At 52.1% G+C, this 23,839-nt stretch overlaps 1 protein-coding gene across 1 annotated transcript in view; it reads left to right on the top strand.

The window, feature by feature from the left end:
- PHACTR3 (phosphatase and actin regulator 3) overlaps positions 1–23,839 on the top strand; it is a 204,978-nt gene that overhangs the window by 94,607 nt on the left and 86,532 nt on the right. The window contains exon 2 of the mRNA XM_024750334.1: positions 22,429–22,590. Within this exon, the coding sequence (XP_024606102.1) occupies positions 22,429–22,590 (162 nt within the window). The remainder of the gene's footprint in view (positions 1–22,428; positions 22,591–23,839) is intronic.

Raw genomic sequence — 23,839 nt, 5'->3', positions numbered from 1 at the left:
CACGACTTTAGCCTACATTTTCATCTCTTAGGTGTGAGGTATGTAGTATATTAATAGATTACTTGAGGTATAATAGGGCAAGAAACTAGGAGCTGACTGCTGTTGAAGAGATAGCTTGCTATAGTTCATCCTGTGCCATGCGGGGGCCCACTTAGGGGGTGGCCCCTGCAAGTACTGGGTGGGCGAGGGGAAAACGTGGACGAGAGCCTTTATTGTGGTTTCCTTGGGAGGGAACAGGCAGGGCAGGGAACCTAAGTTGGGGGTGGCGAGTTTGAATAATTCTAACAGGCTCTGGGGTGTGTAGGGGATGTCCCTCTTGGTCCGGTACCTGGCCCCGGGGTGATTAAGGCAGGTGGATAGTGGCCCAGAATATGAGACCCCAATAAGGGCAGGGGCTGGAGTGTAACTCTGGGTTGGCTGGTCTGTATTGGAAACCATGGTCATGGGCAAGTTGTATACTGTCTCTGGGAGTTGGCTCCCTGGGGGACCATGGTCCCTCTAGGGTCAGCAAGGCTCTAGATGTCAGAGCATCAGAAAACAGAGGACAAAAGACATGGTCATACACACACCCAGGCTAAGTGAGCTTCTCCAGGACCACAGTCTCAGAGCCCTATGCTCTTCCCTCTCCACACTTACTATGGTTGCAGTTTACAAACTTGCAGTTTAATTGTGTAATTATTTTGGTTTTAATGTCACTTGTCCTCATCAAATTGTGGTGCTACTTAAGGACAAAAGCTGTACTCATTCTGCTTGCCAAGGAAGCCCTTGTGCCCAGTGCAAGGCCAGGCACACAGTAGGTGCTCAATAAATGTGCCTTCCTTTCCTTTCTAAAGGGTTCCTGAGGGCCATTAGTAGGCAGAAACCCAAGTGCAGATGAAGACCAAATCCAGCTTGCTCCTGATGTGTCCCCGTTCCCAGCACTGGTCGCTGTTTCATTATTAGTGGAATGAATGAAATGAATCAATGAAGTGTAATTGAAGTTTATTATACTCATAAAGGAAGACAGAGATTAAATAGAGCCATCACAGTAAGATGACTTTGAGAAATTACTTTATTCCTGCACTCATTTTGTTTCCATCACTAATGGTACATAGACACAATTTTTTTTTGTTGTTTTCATGAAAAGTTAACAGGACCCTTGAGTGTTTATTCAGTGTATCCTTTTTGGCAGGATTCAGATCTTAATAATGAAAATAGCTGGCTTTTTTTTTTTTTTTTTTTTTTTTTTGTTGTTTTCATGAAAAGTTAACAGGACCCTTGAGTGTTTATTCAGTGTATCCTTTTTGGCAGGATTCAGATCTTAATAATGAAAATAGCTGGCTCTCTCAACCACTGCGCCACCAGGGAAGCCCTGGCTAACTTTTTTAATTGAACTTTTTTTGAGATCATTGTAGATGTACATGCGGTGTGAGAAATCATGCAGGGAGATGGTGTGGCCTTTGCCCAGTTACCCCCAGTGCTAAACTAGAGAGTGATAACCCAACTGGGTTATGGACATGGATGCAACCCCCTGGACTTACCACGTTGGCTAACTTGTCATTTACATTCGCGGCGCTGTGCTGAGTGCTTCATCTCATCTAATTGATAAAACAACCCTCGGAGGGAGGCTGCATTAGGGCTTGTGTTCTAGGGCCTGGGGCTCCCACTCTCAGAGCTGTGAAGTGAGTTACCCTTGGTCTTGCAGATCCTAAGTGGTGAAGCTGAATGCACACCAAGAAGACGGACATCCCAGCCTGTGCTATTTACCACGTTGACAGGAACATGATGTCAACATGATCTGCCCCTCGTTAGAGATCTTTAGAGAAGAAAATGACTTGAGGAACAAAAAGAATTTTGTTGTCAGGTGTGTTTTTTGAGTATTCCTTCAGAATCGCATTTTCTGAAAGTCTAAGGAAAACTGCAAAAATTCAAGGCACCCAAGTCTCTGAAGAAGCTCTCTGAGTTTACCTGTGTCTGATTCATAGTCTTTCAACTTAGCGGTAGATGGAGTTATCCTCCTTGGCAGTGGCTTCATATCCTGGGGTAGCTCTCCCGTCCAGGTTTGCAGGCGTTCCTACAGGGCTTGGGGAAAGGTCCTAGGTGGTAAGAAACCTGCGTGGACAGGGTCCTCGTGTGTTCTTAGAAGCTAGGTGGCCGGGGCAGCCTAGAAGTTAGGTGGCCAAGAGCAAACCAATTCTTTTTCTGTCTTTCTTCCAAGCACCTTGTCACTTGGAAGATTTGAGACATCTTCCGCAAGGCCTGGTGACTGGGCAGTTGTATCAGCGGGCTGCATATTCTCTCCTCATGGAATGGTGTTGAAGGCCACCTGGTTCGCCCGGTCGCCGTGTGGCTGTGAATGACCCTGGACTTCTTACAGCCCAACATTTCCATCTGGTCTCATCGGGGAGGGGGATGTGGAAGCTGGGTTTGTGGCTGAGCTTCAGCGGGACCCCAGCCCCAGGATCGCTGGTTCCACTCGCCTGGACCTTTGGCAGAAATCTTTCCTTGTGTGTGAAAGTAGAAGAAAAGGGCAGTCAGTTACAGCGTAAGGAAAGGCTCCAGTGTGGGGATGACCCCTCTTGATGATGTAGGGAAGACTCTCCCCTAAACACTTCTAACCCTATTTCATCTTCGTTCATTTCGTAATAAAATGAGATCTAATTTTAACTTCTGTTAGGCTGAACTGTACAAAATTGCCATTTTTGCAGGTCAGTGACTGCCGAATTTTGGCTGTTTCGAATGGCTCGGTCTAAGCTACAACAAGTTAAATTAAACCTGAGGAATATGCAGATCATCACTTAGCGTGGCTCTTGTTTTGAAAAGGATGTCAAGATATTTCAGCTGCATTTCTGTCGTGTGTTGTGAGCATCTGTTAATGGTTAAGGCACTGTGGTTGCCCTACGCGTGGCCTCCCGCTGTCACTGAAAAGCCCTTGGCCTCTCCGAGGGGCAGAAATCTCATCGCCAGGGACATTCCTTATCTAGATGAGAACCCATCAGATCTCATGAAAACTTAATGTGGCAAAGGGTATAGTTGCAGGAGGGTTTTTTTTTTTTGTTTGTTTGTTTTAAATAAATCAGTTCCGTAATCCTTGGTAACACCAGATGAACATAATAATGGGTCTCCCCCAGGGGTTGTGGTGCTGACAGGCAGCTAGGGTGAAATTCACTCTCTCTTATTTGCAGTTTTCCCTTAAGGAGAATTCCTGCCTTTTGTTTTTCTTCCTGAAGTAGCTTTCAGGGTTGACAGATTCTGGGGGTTTTGACTGGATTTTGTGCTCTTAGCCTGCAGGATGGAGCAATCTAGCCCTTTAGCCTACCCCCCACCCCCTGCCCCAGAGACGTGGTGGAATCAGACCTGCAGACCCGAGCTGAGCCTCGATGTTGGGGGGCTTTAAACAGGCCTTGGGGGAATTTGTCAGGTTCGCCCAAGCATGTGTCTTTGCGGCGGGTTCCCCTCCAGGTGCATCACAGACGTAGCTGATGTCGACGTTAGCATCATCGCATATCCGCATATCGCAGTCAAGGACCCCTGGGAGACCCGGAGAGGTCTGTGACCTGCCTGCGGTCGGTCGTGGGGCAGCGTGACATGGAGCCACCCGCCTCTCCTGGCTCTGGAGCCCAGGCTCCTTCCGAGATGTCCGATGGGATTGTAAGGTCCTTGAAAGCAGGGCCCTGTGCTTGCACGGCTCAGTGTCCCTGCTGCCCCGGCTTTCTGCCATGAGGCGGGCCGTGAGTGCAGGGGAAAGGCCCCTTGTGCTGCGGGCTGTGGAGGTCTTCCAGTGAAGAAGGGGCAGCACCACCAAATTGCCCTCGGGAGGCCACCAAGCTCACCATCCCTTTGTGTGAGCCCTGCACAGAGCTGAGTGGCCACGTGGGGTGCACGTACATATCAATAAATGTTAAAACCACCCACGAGGATCCCAGGGGTTCACGTGGACAGGCACGTGGAGGCTGAAGCAGAGGCCACGGTCCCTTAGGTCTCCCAATGCCTGTCCCCTTTGCTTTTGAGGGTCCAATAATGCTGTCTCTGGTGACCCCAACCGCGGGCGACACACAGCTGACGGCATCCGCTCAGCACGCTACCGCGTTCGCTGGTCCCCGTGCTTGTGCCTTTGGGCTGGTCTTCCTCGTTCAGGACCTCAAGGAGCATGCGCCACACAGAGTTCTCTACCTTCCTCTGATCTGAGAACGCTGGTTCTTCCTGGTTTTTGTTTGCTGTGCATTTCTTCCCAGATCTTTAAAAAGGATTGTGCTTCGTCCAAGCATCTTAAGACTCTTGCCATAATGGCCACTTCTGCTGAAAGCATCCAACCCGGTCCTTGCAGATTCCGGGAGGAGCCACTGATCCTTTTTTCATTCGTCTTTGGTGTTTTGCCTTTAGAAGGGAATATCCGTTCTGTTGAAAATGAAAGACTTGATAAAAGTGCTCTCTATGACTCCCTTGAAAATTGTGAGATCTAGCCCAGGGTCTCCGTGGTGTCTTCACTCATCCAACAGGTATTTATTGAGTATCGACTGTGATTCAGGAAGGCCACCCAAAAAGCCTGGAAAAACAGATGACAAAGATGCTGTGTGCTGGGCACCATATTAAGCTGTCCACATGCATGAACTCATTTCATCCTGCCAACAACCCTTTGGGGTAGGTACTCATGTCATCTCTATGTCATGGATGTCAGGAAACCGAGGCTCAGAGAGGTGAAGTATTTTGTCCAAGTTTCAACAGTTAATAAGAGCTTGCATCCCCACCCAGTCCATTCTGGCTCGTGGAACCCAAGCGTGGCAATGCTGCACCGTGCTTTGTAGGATAAACCCGCATCGCCTGCTGTTTTTTCAAGGGTCCTTACTGAGGACTTTGTGTGAGATTCTGCCCTGTTGGTGGTGGGCGAGACACACCTGTCTCTCTTGATGGCGTCATTCCAGCAAGAGATCCAGTGAAACCAGCAATTTGGATGCTGTGAGTGAGATGTGATGATTGTGGGGGGTGGGGAGTGGTGATGATATGAGGGCTCAGGGTGCACAGAGCAGGGCCCCCAGTCCTGAGCTGGGAATGGCTTTTGGAAGGAAGTGAAATTTAAGCTGAGACCCAGAGTAGGAGTTGGCCAGGTCAGGAGAAGGGTGTTCTAAGGGGAAGCATGGGTAAAATTCGTGAAGCAAAAAAAAAAAAAAAAGACCCTGCGGAACGAAGTTGTGGCCAGTCTGGTTGCAGTGATGAGCGATGAGGTGGAGGGAAGGCAGCACCAGACCCCACGGGGAGGACGCTCTGGGCCTCTTGCGCTCCCATCCTCAGGGCAGTGGATCTGAGCAGAGGGTGACTTGGCATCCAAGAGAAAGTTACTGAGCCTCTGCTGCCCCGGGTGAACAATGGTGGACAGACAGGCAGAGCCCCTGCCCTTGCGGAGCTTGTGTTCCAGTGGAAAAGCAGGTAAACACACAAGACAGCGTCAGAGAGCAATATGTACCCCAAAGGAAGTGAACCAAGGTGAAGTGAGCTGCAGAAGGTACGGGAAGGCCGGGTAGAGAGGGTCGGAGGGGAGGGATTTGGGGATGAACAGTAAGCAGTGTGGCAATGTTGGGGAAAAACATTCCAGGCAGGGGGGGACAGCGGGTGCAAAGGCCCTGAGGCAGCAACAAACTGGGCATGCTTAAAGACCACAGAGCACAGTCAGTGCGGCTGAAATGCAGAGAGCGAGGTGGGGCAGGTGCCGGGAGAGGCCAGAGGGGCCTCAAGGAGTTTGGCTTTGATCCCAAATGCGGGGGAAGCCACTAGAGGCGTAGGCTGGGGATGGCAGAGCCTGATTTTATTTTTGACCATCACTCTGCTTCTATGCGGGTAACAGATTGTGGAGCAGCAAGAATGGAAGTTGGGATGAGGGCAGGGACGTGAGCTCCTGCCGTTGTCTACACTACAGAAGGTGGTCAATTGACTTGAGCGGTGGCCCTGGGGAGAGGAACCCAGATGGGTTTGGGAGATGTTGCAAAGTGAGCTTGCTTTGATACGGAGCCTTTGATTGGATGCAGTGAGGGCCACAGCTTATGGGAGACAGTCCGGGTTCTGAGTTCCATCCCGACATCAGAGAGACTCCCACCCAGAGAGGGCGGGAGGGAAAGACCCCTGTGGTTCTCAACCAGCTCAGAGAAGGACCTGAATGAGGATGCGGGCAGGCCCTGACCACCTTGTGTTTTTTCTCTTTTTTTAACAGCTTTTTTGAGCTATAATTCACATACCATACAAGTCACCCACCTTACAATCCAATGGCTTTTATTAGTATATTCTTAGGGCTGTGCAACCATCACCACCACCGAGTTTCAGAACCTTTTCATTACCCTCCCAAAGAAGCCTCATACCCGTTAATTAACCCCATGTCCCCCTCCCCCAGCCCCTGGCAACCACTCATCTGTTTCCTGTCTCTATGGATTTACCAATCCTAGATGTTCCGTTTCAGCGCAATCATAGAACAAGTGATCTTTTGTGAGTGGATTATTTCACGTAGCATAACGTTCTCAGGGTTTACCCATGTGTAGCACGCATCAATACTTCATTCCTTTTTATGACTGAATAATATTCCACTGTGTGGATACACTGCATTTTATGTATCTGTTCATCCCTTGTTGACTTTTCCCCCCACTTTTTGGCTGATATGAATAAAGCTGCTATGAACATTCATGTACTTAATGGTTGAGGAAGGAAATGATTTCTGAGGCCAAGACCAGAGGGGTCCCCAAGGGCTTCGTTTAGACAGTGCATTTAAACTTCCACATGGGGATTTGCTTGTTATGCTGGGAATTGTAACCAAGGACCATTCAGTTGATAGAGGGATCTTGAGAGTAATGACTCTTTAAAAAGGCATTTCGATGGGAAGGACTGAGATCGATTGGGGTCCACAGTCTCTCTGAGGTTTGTGAAAAGCAGCCAGACAAGGCACCCTCGGGGCCCTGGTACGAGGTGAAGCCCACTCTTCACATTACCAGTGCTGTGTGATCTTGGGCCAGTCACTGTGCCTTTCTGGTCTGTACTTGTCTCATGGCCACATGGTTCCTGATGGAAATGTGGGCAAGATGCATGGGCAGTGAAGATTTTTGTAGAAAGGTGTGAGTGTGAATATTCCAAGCTGCCTCTTTCCAGGTAGTTTTGCACTTTTTTTTTTTTTCTGGATAAAAATTACTCAGCCCATCTCATCCTTCTCATCTGATCTGGAGTACCTCCTTGGGGTAGTTTGTCTAGTCCCCCATCACATGCTACCATACAGCTCTCTCCCATCTACCCCAAAATGCTTACCCGGCTTTCATGGTGCACTTACGCATTTGGTTTGATGGTTGATGTCTGTGAGCCCCGTGAGGGCAGGCACCACATCTAGTTTTGCTCATCGGCTTTACCCCGGCACCTCACCCAGAGTAGATGGTTGTCTTTGTTTGGTATTTTGCAGGGTGACCCTGGGATGAGGGTTTGAGGGTGAGTAACTCTTAAAAGTGCTCCCAGGAGAAACTGGTTACAGAACAGGGGCAGCTGCTCCGGGAAGGGGAGGGGCAGGCGGAGGGTGATCTCAGGCCGTGTGGCCCCCATTACCGCCTTCTCTCCGTGCACGAGGGCAAAGGGCAACTCAGCTGCAGGAGCCCGAGGGGTGAGGGGTGAGGGGGCAGGGTAGAGCAAAAGCACATGGAAGCCGGGCAGGGCCATGACCATGGTGCAAGGACTCCAGGACCCAGGGAGAGCCCTGCCAGTGCCTGTCCTGGGTCAGTCCCCAGCCAACGTCCTGGCCGCGCCTTGAAGAACTAAGGCGGCTAAGGGCTGCCGGCGAGTTCAGGATGTGCACCGTTTCCGTGTGCTCAGACACAGGGAGAGTGTTCTGGAGTGCCAGCTAAGGTGGTGGCCCCACGTGGCGATGGCCTGAGCCCAGTTTACCATCCCCACAGCCAGAGCGCTTAGAAATGTGTGATCCTTAACGAGTTTGTAATTTAGGGGGATTGCAAAGTCTGCACATCGCGTGAGCCTTTTTGTTTCTATGGCTCCTTCAAATCGGCATGAATCATGGGCCTGATGTATGTGTGGGTTATTGTTTGGCATCCTGACCAGCTTCCTTCTGGATCCCAGAGTCCTAATTCTGTGAAGATGACACGTATGAACGAGGAGGCCAGGCCCAGAGGCAGCCTGGAAGTGAGTCGGCATTGAGTACCCGGTACAGACCTGCTGGGGCTGGGATCATTGCATCGTTTATTCCCCGGGACACCGGGCTTCCTCGGCACCAGGCCAGGCCCCACTCAGGTGCAGGCGAGCGGGAAACCATGCGACCCTTTGCTTCTCATTTCACCCAGAAACCACTGGGTGGGCTTTGCAGGGCTGTCTCCGTCTCTAGGACATGTCAGGGAGCTCCACTGGGTCGGGACAGGCTTTCTGGTTTTTAATTGAGCTAAAAAACCCATAACGTAACATTTAACATTTTAACCATTTTAAAAGGTACAATTCACATTTTTGTGCAACCATCCCCATTCTTTAATTCCAGAACTTTTCAGCACTAAACAGAAAGTCTAGACCCATTTAGCAGTCACCGCCCATCCCCCTCTCCCCGCAGCCCTGACAACCACTAATTTACATTGTGTCCCTGTGGATTTGCCTGTTCTGGGAGTTTCATGTCAATGGGCGCAGATGGTATGTGGCCTTTTGTGACTGGCCTCGTGTTTCCTGTGTTCATCCACGCTGTAGCGTGTGTCAGTGATTCATTCCTGCTGGGGATGTAAAATGGTGCAGCCACCCTGGAGGATGGACTGGCATATTTCCTCCAAAACTGAAATGTATACCAAAGGGGAAAGTGGGGCGGGCAGATACACGCTACTATATACAATATATATAAACTAGATAAACAACAAGGACCTACTGTATAGTACAGGGAACTATATTTAAAACCTTATAATAACCTATAAAGGATATATATATATAAACCTGAATCACTTTGCTATATACCTAAAACTAACACAACACTGTAAATCAACTATACTTCAATTTAAAAAAAAGTGAGGTATTTCCCTGGTGGTCCAGTGGTAAAGAATCTGCCTTACAATGCAGGGGACATGGGTTCGATCGCTGGTCAGGGAACTAAGATGCCACGGGGCAGTTAAGCCCTCGTGCCACGACTACTGAACTTGCATGCCTCAACTAAAGCCTGTATGCTGCAAACTACAGAGCCCATGCGTCCTGGAGCCCGCGCGCCACAACTAAAGAAGAGAAAACCCGCCCGCCGCAACTAGAGAGAAGGCTGCACACAGCAATGAAGAGCCCGCGTACCACAACTAAGACTTGACACGCCAAAAATAAATAAATAATAATAATAAATCTTAAAAAAAAAAAACTGAAGCAGGGCTACCACAGGACCCAGCGACTCCGCTCCTAGGTATATACCCAGAAGAATTGAAAACAGGTGTTCAAACGAAAACTTGTATGTGAATGTTCATAGCATCACTATTTACAACCACCAAAAGGCGGAAACCACCCAAATGGCCATCAGGGGATGAATGGAGAAACAAAATGTGATACATTCAAACAATGGAGTATTATCTTTTCTTTTTTTAGTATTTATTAGAGCTAACTTAACTCTTCCTGATGTGTCAGAGCTCACCACAGGTGTCCTCACTTTCCCAGGAAGTCTTACCTGAGTCCGGAGACCAGCCCTTTCTCTGCCCACAGAATCCTGTCTCAGTCTCCATCACAGTGCCTTGTCCATCATCAGTTCGTTCACTGATTCCTTCCAGAGTATCTCCCAGGAACCTGCTGTGGCTGGGCCTGCATCTCTCCAGCTGGCAGAGACTGTGAGATCAGCTCACCTCAGGGAGGGGCGCGTGCCCTGAAGGGGTGAGGTGTGCTGGGCCCGTGCCAGAGTCTCACTGTGGCTCAGTGCACCTCCCATGGAGGAGACTGTGGTACGAAGACCCCAGAGACGAGAAGGAGGCTGCTTTGCAAAGGCGGGAGGGAGAGGGAGCCTCCAGGGGCCGTCAAGTGCAGGGGTCTGGAGGTGGAAGGAGGGTGGAGAAGCTGAAGACCCCCAGGGTCGGGGCTGCTGGTGAGGGCAGTGGTCACGGGGCATGAGGAACCACGTGGGATTTTATTCCAGGTGCAACTGGAAGCCACCGGCGGGGTTTAGGCAGGGAAAGGTGGGGGTCAGGGGACATGGTGTGACATGACCCAGGGGAGGACGTTGCAGGAACCTGGGAGCAATGAGGGTGACCGGGACCTGGGTGGGTCCAGGGGAGGGAGGAGTGGTAAAATCGTACTGTCCTAATTGCCCATTCACACGACTGTCGCCTTCTTCCACCCCCAGGCCCTGGGACTGGGCGGGCAGGGGCCAGGTCTCGGGCACAGAATAGGCGCTCAGGAAAGTGGACCGAAGTGTGAGCGAGTCAGTGCAGCCTGGGTGCAGCGGGGAGTGGACAGAGCTGGCTGCACCCTCCACCCTGAGCGGCTCCCTGGCGGCCCAGAGTGGTGGCTGGGACCGGTGCCGCTTGGGCTGGCCCTCGCTGGGGGCACCAGAGGGGGCTGTTGTCCAGCGGCAGCGGGAGGTCCTTAGGGACGTCTGAGCAGACAGGTGACACCGCAGGAGCAGGTTCCCAGGACTGGCCCGTCACTGGCTGTTGCCTGTCCCCAGGAAGAGCGTGCTGTTCGGTTGCTGGCTTGTCTGCCGTCTCCATCTTGTTCTGTCGCTTCCGTGACAGTCACCAGAGGTGCCAGGGCCAGAACAGGGGCCTTTGGAGAAGCGAGAACCCCGATGACAACAGATGTGCAGACGCTTACAGGTGTTCAGGTATCTCATCCACGGCTCTTGGGTGAAAGTGCTCGGTGAGCAGCCACAGCTCAACCCATGAGGTGCCAGAACGAGGCCGAGCCAGGCAAAAACATAGTATATGGCAGGAAAGCTCGTTAAATTCATGAGGGAACCCAGTGTGGGAAATCCTGAGAACCCTGCCTTGTTCTGGTAGGATTATAACCTTCAGATGTGCCTGGGGCAGGGGCTGTGAACTTGATCATAGAAGAATCTGTAGCTCCCCTCAATACCTGATGAGCCCTTGCTGGGCCCCCCTGGGCTGTCTGGGGGTTAGGGAGGCCGTTATACAGGACACACTTGGTCTCTGCCTGTAACAGGGAAGAACCTTTCGTGGTCTCTTACAGGTTCATCACTAAAGGGATGTCGCCTATAAGCTTAAAATTATGCATAATGGCCCGTCTCTGGAAACCCTCCCTCTCAGGTAATGAGCATTAGGCTAAAATACCTTTTGCTCACAGGAAACTCCTGACCAGGCCCACCTGTGAATGACTGCAGGTCTTGTCTGCCGTCTCCATCTTGTTCTGTCGCTTCCGTGACAGTCACCAGAGGTGCCAGGGCCAGAACAGGGGCCTTTGGAGAAGCGAGAACCCCGATGACAACAGATGTGCAGACGCTTACAGGTGTTCAGGTATCTCATCCACGGCTCTTGGGTGAAAGTGCTCGGTGAGCAGCCACAGCTCAACCCATGAGGTGCCAGAAGGAGGCCGAGCCAGGCAAAAACAGTATATGGCAGGAAAGCTCGTTAAATTCATGAGGGAACCCAGTGTGGGAAATCCTGAGAACCCTGCCTTGTTCTGGTAGGATTATAACCTTCAGATGTGCCTGGGGCAGGGGCTGTGAACTTGATCATAGAAGAATCTGTAGCTCCCCTCAATACCTGCTGAGCCCTTGCTGGGCCCCCCTGGGCTGTCTGGGGGTTAGGGAGGCCGTTATACAGGACACACTTGGTCTCTGCCTGTAACAGGGAAGAACCTTTCGTGGTCTCTTACAGGTTCATCACTAAAGGGATGTCGCCTATAAGCTTAAAATTATGCATAATGGCCCGTCTCTGGAAACCCTCCCTCTCAGGTAATGAGCATTAGGCTAAAATACCTTTTGCTCACAGGAAACTCCTGTCCAGGCCCACCTGTGAATGACTGCAGGAAGGAAGGAAGTAGCACATTCCCTCCGGAGGCTGATCGGAACCAGGAAGTGTTTGACTTTACTCCATCCCCTTTTAGTATAAAAGAAGCCTGAATTCTAACTCAGGCGAGAGGGTTCTTTGGCACATGAGTCCACCAGCTTTCCAAATAAAGTCGCTATTCCTGGCCCCAACAACTCATCTCTCGATTTACTGGTCTGTCGTGTGGCCAGCAGTACAAACTTGGACTCAGTAACTTGCTCTCATGGTCAAATAGCCAAGATGGACGTTAAACTAATGAACATGAAATCAATAGCTAATTATAAATTCTATTGATGACTATGACAGAAAAACTAACAGGAAACCTAACAGGTGAGTATAGAGGATGGGGCCGTGAGGAATGAGTAAGAGTTCATCAGGGAAAAGTGTTGCCTCTAGAGGGATTGGCCCGGGAGGCAGCCCTGTGGTGGGAGGACAGAAAGAGACAGACAGAACTAGAGCATAGTGGGGCAAGGGCTTGGCATGGTGTGAGATAAGCAGAGAGCAGGACTCTGGGGTCGCAGTTGAGGTTTCATATTTCATTCTAGACGCCACTATGGCATTAAGCAGGGCAGTGATGCAAGGCCCCGTTTGCTTAGGGGAGCACGATTAGTGGATGCCTGGAAACCAGGGAGGAGGCGGCAGAATAGGGTGGGCAGAGTGCAGCTGGCCTGGAGCCCAGGGGTTAGAGGTGGGCAGGACAGTAAAGGCTCAGGATCAGAAAAGGGATGTCCCTTTTTCTTCTTGGGGTGTCCAGTAGTACTTTTTCCCTGAAGACATTTCCAAAGGGACCATTTAAGGCAGGAGTTGGCAAGCGACAGACCGTGGACCAAATCCTCCTGCCGCTGGTTTTTGCAAATAAAGTTTTATTTAAATATAGCCACGCCTATTGATTTACCTATCATCTACTGCTGTTTTCATGCTATGGACAGCAGAGTTGGGTAATTGTAACAGAAGTTGTCTGGCCCTCAAAGCCCAAGTTACTTACTGTTGAAGTCTTAAGATATTCACTATCTGGCCCTTTACAGAAAATACTTGCCCATCCTTGACCTAAGCAAAATGAGTCTGGGACACATTTTCTAAACACAAATCTGTTGGCTTAGAATCTTCCCAGCATTTAAAATGTGTTTAGTTCCTGTGAAAAATGCTAAAGTATGCATATTTTAAAATTAACATTTGTATGTCCTTAAGCATTGACTGACATTATTTAAGAATCTCATCTTACACTTGAGGGTTGGAAAGTCAGAGTTGGAACTTGGGCTTTGAAGATGTTGGGCCATGTTATTTGTCTAAATTTATACTGTGATGCTAAACTCTCCTGATGCATTATTTTACCGTTTATGTCTTCTCTCTGAAACACTCCTTTGTCTCCGCTCTGTAAAATAGGATCTTTAAGAGGATGCCTCTAAAACCAGCTTTTGGTCTTTGCAAAGTCTTTGGGCTTCTTGCAAAATAATTTTTATGAGCGTTTGCTTGTGTGCAGATACAGAGCATCCTACTAAACCCAATGACAACAAAGCCGATTTTCCAGATCCTTCCTTTTTCCTTCCCTGACCCTGTCATCTTCATGTTTCAACTCCTGGTTCTAAGCTCTGTGCAGCCTTTTTGGATCCACTTGATTTACAGATTTGAGCTGATTTCGCTTGGAGAATTGGCCATATGTCTGGCAGACACCCGCCACCATTGGCAGAATTATGGGGTTGATACTAAACAGATGGGCTTTCTAGTTAGATGTGCTGTTTTTTCCACGATACATATGAGGGAAAAAAGAAGCCACTTTTAATAACGTCTTGATTTTTCCACTGGTGTCAGAGGCATGAATGATGCCCATTTATCTAGAGTTAATTTCAGCATCATTTCCATGTAGGAGACCTTAGACAGCTGGAAGAGGCTTAGAGACTTGGGAAATTTTGAGACCCAGCCTCTGCTAAGATCTTAGAGAATCCTGTTGCCCTTGGAATACAGATATTGGGGAAAAGAGTGTTAAATTCCAAAAGTAAATTGTCCTTAGCACTACTTAGCAGGACTACGTTGAAAGTGCTTAGTCTCAGGTCTAGTGCTCAAACTCCATTTGACAGCTTTTGTGGGGTTCTTGCTGTCTGGGCAGCAAGATGTAAATGCGGGTTGGCTGACCCATCTGTTTAGGAAAAGCTGGCCAAGCGGCTGAATGGGATTGCTTTTACTGCAGGACTTCTCAGAGGCTTTACTATGATAATATATGGCGGCGCTCTTCAGAGAAGGCTTTTGGTGTAGGTAGCGTTTTACCAAGTGTCTTCATTCACAAAGCATCGCTCCTGCTAGGGTCCCATGGGACATGCTTTGGGAAACACTGGTGTCATGCCCAGATGGCGAACTTTAGGTCGGAGAACTTGGGCTCCAATGCCAGACCCACCACTTCCCAGCTGTATGACTTTCCACACGGGCCCCCCATAGCCTCCACTTCCTAAATGTAAAATGGAGCTGCAAATGTAATCCCCGCCTCCCAGGGTTGTTTGTTTGAACATCCAAAAGGATTTGGTGGCCTCCCTGCGAGCATTCAAAGGTATGTTCTCCTACGAGAACATACTCCTGCTGTTCCATTCACAGTATTCCAGGGGCTGTTATTCACTCGGAAGCTCAGCCAGGCTCTTGAGTTTCCTTCTGTATGTTCCTTAGCACTTCCACTAATGGGGAAGGGAGAGAAAGGAGATGCTGTCTGCTTAGGGGGTGGCTGGGAGAAATGACGGGGCAGCATGGGGCCCGGAAGTTGCTTAGGAATTATAGCTATCCCCCTCTGGCAGGGGGCACAGAGGTGGCTCAGCTCTTTGTTCATTACCATTGACCCGCGTTTTGACTCATTTTCGGTTTTTGTATCACAGGATCAATCTCTTTCATTCCTTCATTCGTTCACTCGGGTCTCCGGCACTGTCCCGGGCACCTGAGGAGGAGGAAGAGCCCGCTGTGGGGTCTCTGTTTCCTCCAGACTGGAAAGGTAGCAGTTTCTCCACCCCAGGGGGCCGTCAGCGTTCACCGCTTGTGACACATGCTCGCAGAGCTGCTGGGAATAGAGCCGCAGACCTTGAGGAATTCTTTCCCCCTTGAAATAAATGCTCCCGTCGTAATAAGCCCTGCCTCCCCTGCCACACCCCCTCCTGGAAGCTGTTCACCGGTGGCCCTAGTTCTGCGTGTTGATCAGTGCTCCCCACCTATCCTGTGCTTCAGTCATTTCTCCAGAATTTTCCAGTAGGAGTGGAGAGGGTCGAACCAAGAATACTTTTACGTCTGGGAGACTTCAAATCCATTTGGTAAATTTGGTTTTGGAGGTCCAGACCCATCCAGGCAGTGGGTCTATTAAAACACCCAGCACTTTCTTAGAGGACAGCGGCCGTCAGGCCACATCTCTTGCAGCCTGGCCACAAGCCATTGGTCTTTTGACCCTAAATGCCGTGATTTTAGTATATGTGGCTTTTTTTTTTTTCTGTACGCGGACCTGTCACTGTTGTGGCCTCTCCCGTTGCGGAGCACAGGCTCCGGACGCGCAGGCTCAGCGGCCATGGCTCACGGGCCCAGCCGCTCCGCGGCATGTGGGATCCTCCCGGACTGGGGCACGAACCCGCGTCCCCTGCATCGGCAGGCGGACTCTCAACCACTGCGCCACCAGGGAAGCCCAGTATAGGTGACTTTAATGCTCTTCTGTCCTCCTTCACCCCGTATCCCAGATAACAGTGCTGTCATCATCTGCTCTGAGTAGTCTAACATTCGGGTTAGGACGAGGGCTTTGGGAGCAGATGTCCTGATTTCCAAGCCCACTGTGTCACTTTAGCCGCGTGACCTGGGAAAACTGTTTCCCGTCTCTGCTTCCGTTTTCCTCATCATAATGAGAGTGATGACGGTAACAACCTGCCTTCTTGGGTCTTGACGGGACAGGAATGAGCTGATTCACGTCAGGTGCTCAGGACACAGCTGTCACACAGTAAGTGTCCAGCAGATGTTGCTGTTGCTGGTGACAGTGGTGACAGAACAAACCTTGGTTTCCTTGACTCTTCTGTATGTGTTACTGGCCCACATTGGTTTCTCACCCAGCTCTGGCGAGGAGTCTGCCTCAGCAACATCTCTGGATTCCCCTCTTCCTTCTCTGCTGTCCCACTGCTCTCGCCCTGCCTGTCCCTTCTCAGTGGGCCTCCTGGCCGTCTGCTTTGTTCCATGAAGCTGCCGCCCACACTGACATTCTCTGCGGGGCTGATCTTGTATCAGATCCCTCAGTGATTCCCTGCCCTCAGGGCTCCTATCACGGCCACATACAGCTCTCCTTGTCTGGTCCCCAGACTGCTGTCCATCCCCTCCATCGAGAAACCAAGAGAGCTCCAGCCTAAGGGTTCTCAGGTTCGAGTACACAGACCCATGCCGGCAAATTAGGAACATGAGGGACAACACAGGCTTGCTCTTTTTTCATTTATCAATATATTTATCGATATATCAATAATAAAGATTCCTTTCTTACTTTGAGATGAGCTTTTCCTATTACTGATAGTCGGTGGTGATGATAATGGTGATATTGTGTGTATGTGTGTGTGTGTGTTGGTCGTTAGCTGGCACCATGGAAAGCTGGTATCTCTCTGTGGATCCCCGTTTTATACATGGAGATTTTACGGGGCTCTGAACCTCTGCCTGGCGGTGTCAGATCTCGCTCCACTGCATTACCATTACCTTCCAAACACCATGTACGATCACGCTTTTATGGGTTTGCAGCTTTTATTCAATTCCTAGTCAACCTCCAAGGCCCACCTCCAAAATCACCCCCACCCGCGGTAGCCTTCTCAGAGTCCGCCCGCTCCAGGCAAGAAGAGTTACTTCCCCTGCAGGCGTAATCCTCCATCCTGGTTCCCTGGTGATTCTGTGCACCTCGATTTTCTCCATGGTCAGTGAGCCTGCTAGGGCAGGGGAGTGTCCAGCCCCTCTTTATTCTACCTCATACCTGGCACGGTGCTTTGTTTAAAGAAGCTGGTCGCTTCGTATTGCCAGATGGATTCTTTGGGGGCAGGGAAGGACTCACCGAAGAAATAGAGGCCACGCTCTGTTGACCCACATCCCCACTTCCATAGCTCGTATCACGTTCTGAAGGCGTCTCAGTGAGCAGGCGAGCTTCCTGCAGGGCAGACAGCGTGTCAGTCTGCGTTCGCTGCGCTGTCTCAGACTCAGAGCAGCCCTAGCACACAGCAGGCCTCAGCGGTTGCTTGATGAATGAATGAATGAATGAGTGAATGAATGAAACAAACAAGCAAAAGGTCCTGTTCGAATATTGTCTGATACGGACGGTGCCTGTCTCCCCTATGAGGCCAGCCACTCAGCACGTGGCACCTGGTAATCGGGGAGCGGAGCTTCCTTTCCACTGTGTTTTGGGGAAGGTGACCTGGTGAAGTGGAAGGAGACAGGGCCGGGTCAGGGGATAGAAGATGACGAAGCAGAAATGCCAGACATCACTAAGGCGAGGACTGTGGAGTCAGATGGACGGGGACCACATCCTGGCTCCGGCACTGGCAGCTCTGCATCCCAGATTCACGGGTCACGCAGGTGTTTATTAGAGCACTTCCTGGGTGCCAGGCGCCAGTAAAGATGCCAGGGACCCATGACGAGCAAGGTGGCCACAGTTCCTGTTCTCATAAAGCTTAACGTTGGTTCCAGTGGGAAAGATAGATGATAACAATAAATAACAGATCCCAGGATGATATCTGAGGGTGATCAGAGCTAGGACAGAAGGGGATATTAGGAATAAAGGAGTTGGCCCTGAGCCAGGCATGGAAGTTAGTCCGTAAGCTCAGTGCCCTCAGCCATGGCATTGGTGTCCTTCACTGCCTTGTTCTAGAAGTGCCTGATTTGTAGGTCTGTGGGATCCGTCGATGGCGTGGTGGCAGTGGGTCCTGGGGGACGAGGGCCCTGACTGCCGTTAACCTCAGAGGGGACCGGGAGAGGGCTGGAGTTGTGGAAGGGACCAGAGATGGGAGGGACTGGAGCCGCACCTTCAGCCCCAGGGCGGGGCGCCTGGCCCATCTGTTGTTTGGGAGCCTGGGCGGCCTCCTGCCTGCCCCGCAGCTGCCCGTCGTACTTTCCCGGCAGATGCGGGGAAACGTTTTTCATTAATTAACTGCTAATGCTTCCCAGGTGGCAGAGGTGCCCCTGGAACGTAGCACTGCGTGCTATTCAGAGGCTGCAGGGGTCTGCCAATGTGTTGAATCTGGGAATCCTCCCTGGTGTGGGAAGGAGGTTCCCGGGCAACTCCAGGGATGCTGAGCGAATTCAAGGGCTGGGGATAGAGGGTGGTGGCGGTGCCCCCAGCCTCCCCTCTCTCTGTGTGACGCACACGTACAGGTGCACGCACACCCTCCCATATAGGCACACGCATGCACATATGCACACACCCTCTCTGCTAGACACGCGCCTGCCCACATTCACTCCCACCCTCCAGTGTGAGTGGGCCACAAGGTACCCAGGAGGGCCCGCCCCCCCTCTGCTCACTCGGACCCCCATGCACACCGTCGGTGACCCATTCATCCCCTTGGGTGGCTTGTAAGTGATTCCTTCACTGGACGGAGCATCTCTTCTGAAATTGCTGCGGGGAGAGAGGGTGCTGGAGGTGCAGGCTTCAGACCTCTGGAACCTGTCCCCACCTTTGCTCCCCCAGTGAGAGCAGGCCCCTGGGGAGTCGCTCAGACCAAGGCGTCTTCCTGGTCACGCACATTGGATATTTGGTAAATGAACAAATCAGGTTGTTTGAGCTGAAGAGACCCAGTCGCTCCGGCTTAATTTTGAATCAGGTTCAAGCCCCTGCGTGCCTCCCCAGCTGCATCCATGGCCCTCATACCCTGCGTTCTTCCTCCAAGTCCTCGACCTCGCTCTTCCTCTGCCTGGGACCCTCTTCCCTGCCCCCGCTCCCATCTACACTGCTGGCTCCCTTTCACCCAGGCTTCTGCTCCAGTAACCCCGCTCAGAGCAGCCTTTCATAACCCTCCGTTGCCAGTCAGCCCCCGCGTCTCCACCAGCTCCCTGAGCAGATGCTGGGTTCTGTCCATCCGTCCTCATGTCTGGAAGGATCTCCTTCACCACATGGGTTCCTACCTTATGTGTTCTGGGCACCAGGGATTCAGCTGCAAACCAACCATCAAAGGCAGACCCTGCTGTCAAATTAGGGAGGTGACTGAGCAAAAGGCAAACAAATAACTGTGCATCTACGTGTGGGTCTGTGTGTGTGCATGTCTGTGTGTGCGCACGCCGACATACACACACACACCGGGTGATGAATGTGATGGGGAAAGGTAAGGAGAGGAAGGCAGCAGGGAACTAACTATGGGGCGAGCAGGCTTGGTTTCTTAATATCCCCGCTCCCGTTGTCCATCTCCCGCTGGCCACTAGAAGCCCCACAGAGGCAGGGATTCTTTCTGTTCACCTCTGCACATTCTCCTCCTGGTGCAATTCCGGCACATGGCTGGTGTCAATAAGCTTTTGTGGAATAGATGAATGAATGAGTGAATGGATGAGTGAATGAATTCTCAAGGGGAGAGTGGTGTGCGGTCTGTTCAGTGGTCAGCATGCCCTGCCTGTGCCCCAGGCTGTGCGGTGAGGACCCAAGTGTGTCAGAAGTGAGGTGGGAACCACAGTACCTGCTCCAGCCACTGTGGGGAGGGAGCAGGGAGGCAATGTATTAAAATAGTGATGGTGGGGGCTTCCCTGGTGGCGCAGTGGTTGAGAGTCCCATCTGCCGATGCAGGGGACACGGGTTCGTGCCCCGGTCCGGGAGGACCCCACGTGCCGTGGAGCGGCTGGGCCCGTGAGCCACGGCCGCTGGGCCTGTGCGTCCGGAGCCTGTGCTCCACAACGGGAGAGGCCACAACAGTGAGAGGCCCGCGTACCGCAATAAATAAATACAATAGTGATGGTGGAGGGAGGGGGGAAGGGGTGTTGAGGAGGGAGCCACAATGTCCCTTCTGCCCACCACCGATCGGTTCAAGCAGGCCACATGGTGAGCCCCCAGGTAAGGACTTGGGAAGTCCCCTGTGCCCCCTATTCCCCCAGCAAGGCCGGGGCAAAGGTGAAAATGCAGGGAGGGAGGAGGACAGTGGTGTCAACACTTCAGCCCCAGGTAGTGACGGAGCCAGGGTGTGAGCCCGGATCCCTGCTTCTGGCACCTGCATCGTAACGCTTACGACATTCTGTTTCCATAACATGCCATAGATGCTAATGCACGGTAATGCTGCTGATGAAATGGAACAGGGGGCTAGTGGGCAGGGGTGAGGTGGGTGGGGCTTGGGAGCAGACTTCGGAGACGTTTACAGCCTTGGCAGTTTTGTCCTAAATGAGAGGGGAGGCCACAGGGAGTAAGCAGGAAAGCGATACGACCAGACTTACATTTATAGGGGTTCACGGGGACACCAGTTAGAAGGCTTGTGTGAGCATCTGGGGTAGAGATGCTGGTGGCCTGGACTAAAGTCACAGTGATACAGGGGGCAGATGGAGTGAGGTTTGGGGTCTGATTTGTAGTTTATTCTATGTGCTGCTCCTTTTTGCTTTGGCTGCCAGGAAGCTCAGAGTCACACGTGGTGTCTCTAACCCCTGATGCGGTGGCTCTGTCCAGACTCCCCTTCCTCTGGATTTCCTCGGACACTCATTTGTCTTGTTGGGCATGTGTTTCTGATAATGGCTGCCCATCCTTTGTGGAGTGAGATGAGATATAAATAAAGCGATGACAATTCTTCCTCATCTACGTGCGTATCTCTGGGGATCTTCGTCTTTATCTTCAAACCAACCTGGAAGCTTGGGGAGACCAGGCCATTTCTTTCTCCTTTGTGCCAAAAATGCCTCCAGGACAGTCAGCTTTTCTGGGGCCACATGGCACCGGCGGTTCCACACCCATCTGGCATCCGTGGGTGGAGGAAGGAAAGGAGAGGATAATAACATGCAGTAAACTGACTCTTGAGGAGAGAAGGACCGTCTGCATCCTGCACGCCTGGAGTGCGGCGCTGGGGGTCGCGACCGGTCCTTGGACTGCCCTGGCTCACTTACTACCCCACCCGAACTTCCTGGGCCCCTACTAGGCGCCGGGCACTGGGGTTATAGCTGAACCCAAGGTGGAAAATGTCATTGGCTTAGGAGCCTGGCTGGTTTGCTAAGTCTGCAGGGAGAAGTCCTCCAACGAGACCCCTGGGCTGTCTGTCCCCACGAAGTTTCTTTGTGGACCCCCTGCGGACCCAGCCTCTGGTGTACACTTAACACTCAATTAAATAACAGCTGTAGACAGGGGCTTCCCTGGCGGTCCAATGGTTAAGACTGTACGCTTCCACTGCAGGGGTCGTGGGTTCGATCCCTGGTTGGGGAACTAAGAGCCTGCATACTGCATGGAAAAAAAACAGCTGGAGAGAGTGGTTGGCTTGGTTTGGACGGTCTTGGTTAATGCCTCCTGTTGTGTTCCATCCATGTGTGTCCTGCTTTGGGTGATAAAGTTATATCGTCACCCTAGAAGCAGCTTAGAGATACGAGAGGGGCCTCTGGAGTCAGGCCGCCCGAGGCCATCATCCCCTCGCTCTGACAGCTGACAGAATGGCTTGTGGCTCCGAGCCTCAGTGCACCCGTTTGTCAAATGGATATAATAACAGTCTCCACCTCATAGATTTACTATGGGGGTAAACTATGTTCGCACTCGGCCCAGAACAAGTAATGACTAACTTTTGCTCCATAGTAATTATTGTATTACTTACACAATATAAATTATTATGAAAATGTCTACCGAGAGCCACCCGTGCTGGCGCGGCATGTTAATCAGAGTGGGTAGACAGTTTCAAAGCGTAGATAATATTACTTCACGTGGATTGTAACATGCTATCAAGAAACTGTGTATTATGTGTGTCTACCTATGTTTCCAGACGTCATGGCCACTGTGTGGTCACACAGAATTTTCCTCTCAACCCTAGGCATCAGGGATGATGATTAGCTTTATTTTCCAGATGTGGAAACTGAGGCTAGGAGGGATTGAGTGACTTGGGCTGCTGACGGGCACAGCCCTCTGGAAGTCAAACCTCAGGGGTTGCTCTGGAGGCTGCCGGCTGGGGCTGCCCGTCCCTGGGACGCCCGTCCCATGGGGCGTTGGGCTGGCTCTTTTGATGACTGGCCCATCCCAGGTCCTGGCCCCTCTGACTGCTGGTGGCTTCCCCTGGCCTGGTCCTCGCTCTCTCCAGCCCTGCTGTTCCTGCATCTTTGGGTGTCTCTAGGGCTTCTTGGTTCTGGATAAACTCTGCCCCTTCTCGCAGGCAGCAGGAGGTGAATTAACCCAACTGAACGCGGGCTGGTACATGATGGAACAAGCCCCGTCTCCAGCGCCTGGCCCACCTTCTTGAGCCCCAGGCTTTGGAGGATCACTGGTGGCCCCAGGGAGGAGGGGAGTCACCTCGGGCCCCCCAGGCTGTCGTGTGGGCTTGGTCATCACTGACCGCCTCGCTGGGTTTTCGCCTTCCAGATGAGATGGACCAAACCCCCGCAGTGCGCTCTGAATATCTGCTCTCAGGGATTCGAACTCCCCCCGTGAGGAGAAACAGCAAACTGGCCACCCTGGGCAGAATCTTCAAACCCTGGAAATGGAGGAAAAAGAAAAATGAAAAATTGAAGCAGACAACATCCGGTGAGCACCAGGGAGAGGGGGCCTGGCGTCACCGTCACCGTGCTTTCTGTTGCTGGTGTTGGGAGGGGCAGTCTGTGCTCTGTGGCCTCTGACGGCCAGGAGCTGTTCAACCTCCTGTGGGTCCCCTCTCTCCACCGGCCCTTCCAGGTCCCTGGTGGGGGCGGGGGCGGGGAAGCAGCTCCAGGTCCCACCTGAAGCCCACTCACGCCCAGACCCTAAGGGGCACACACGTCACCCTCGACCTAGTTAAAAATGCAGACTCAAGGTCAGTGCAAGGCCAGGCTGGAGCTGAGGCCTGGCTTGTAACCATCTCTCCTTCCTGACCACACCGGAGTGGGGAGCACCCAGCCCTCCTGCACCTGGACCCTCACTTTGACAACCCTGGGGCCTGGGTCCCACTGTCCCCAAGAGCCCCCTGGGGGATTCACTCAGAGGGTCGGGGCCTCAGTTTGGCCTCGATACCGACGCTCGCTGGCTCCTAAGCTCCTCCTGAAGAGGTGGCTCCTACCTGGGCAGCCCCGTCCGGATGCTCTCCTCCCACTAAAGGACCCCAGAGCTCCCCTCACTCACCTTCAGCTCTGTGGGAAGCTGGGTTACGAGAGGCTGGACCGCTGCCCCCGCCCCCTCGACTTCCAAGCCAGGAGCTCTGGCCATGAGACTGACCCAGGGGATGCACGTGGTGACGACAGCACAACTGGCCATAAGAGTCAAAGCGACACAGCACGTTTCTAACAACGAAATGCTCAGAAGCCCCCGTATCACAGCGCTCCTGCCCACGTCAGGAACGGGAAGCGGGATCAGATGGGCAGCCGCTCCCAGGGCCAGACAGCAGCAGGTTGTGGGCTTGGGGCCTGGCAGCCGGGCTCGGGTCTGGTTCCTGGGCGATGGGGTGCCCTCGGTGAAGCGGAGGTCGGTGCCCTGAGAAGCAGACCCCAGGGGAGACGCATCTCGGCTCCCACAGGCCTGTTAGCTGCTGCTGGAAACAGTCAGCGAGGGAGCTGCTTGTGTGGAGTTAGTCCTGGGCCTCGGGGACCCGCCTGCTAAGTGCCCGTCTTGGGCTGTTGCCTCTGGCGGTCCCTGTGGTCCCAGGCTTGAAGTGGTGCAGACTCCCGGGCTCAGGGGGTGGCAGAGGCAAAGCCAGTGGGGCGGGGGGCAGGGGGGACTCCTAACAGCAGCAGGGGGTACTTCCACCCACACTTTTTATGCAATTTACAAACATTTTTTTAACTACCCAAGAAGTTGATGGACA

The sequence above is a fragment of the Neophocaena asiaeorientalis genome, unplaced genomic scaffold (assembly GCF_003031525.2).
Source record: "Neophocaena asiaeorientalis asiaeorientalis breed wild unplaced genomic scaffold, Neophocaena_asiaeorientalis_V1.1 scaffold606, whole genome shotgun sequence".
NCBI lineage: Eukaryota > Metazoa > Chordata > Mammalia > Artiodactyla > Phocoenidae > Neophocaena > Neophocaena asiaeorientalis.
This window is presented reverse-complemented; position numbering and strand designations above follow the sequence as displayed.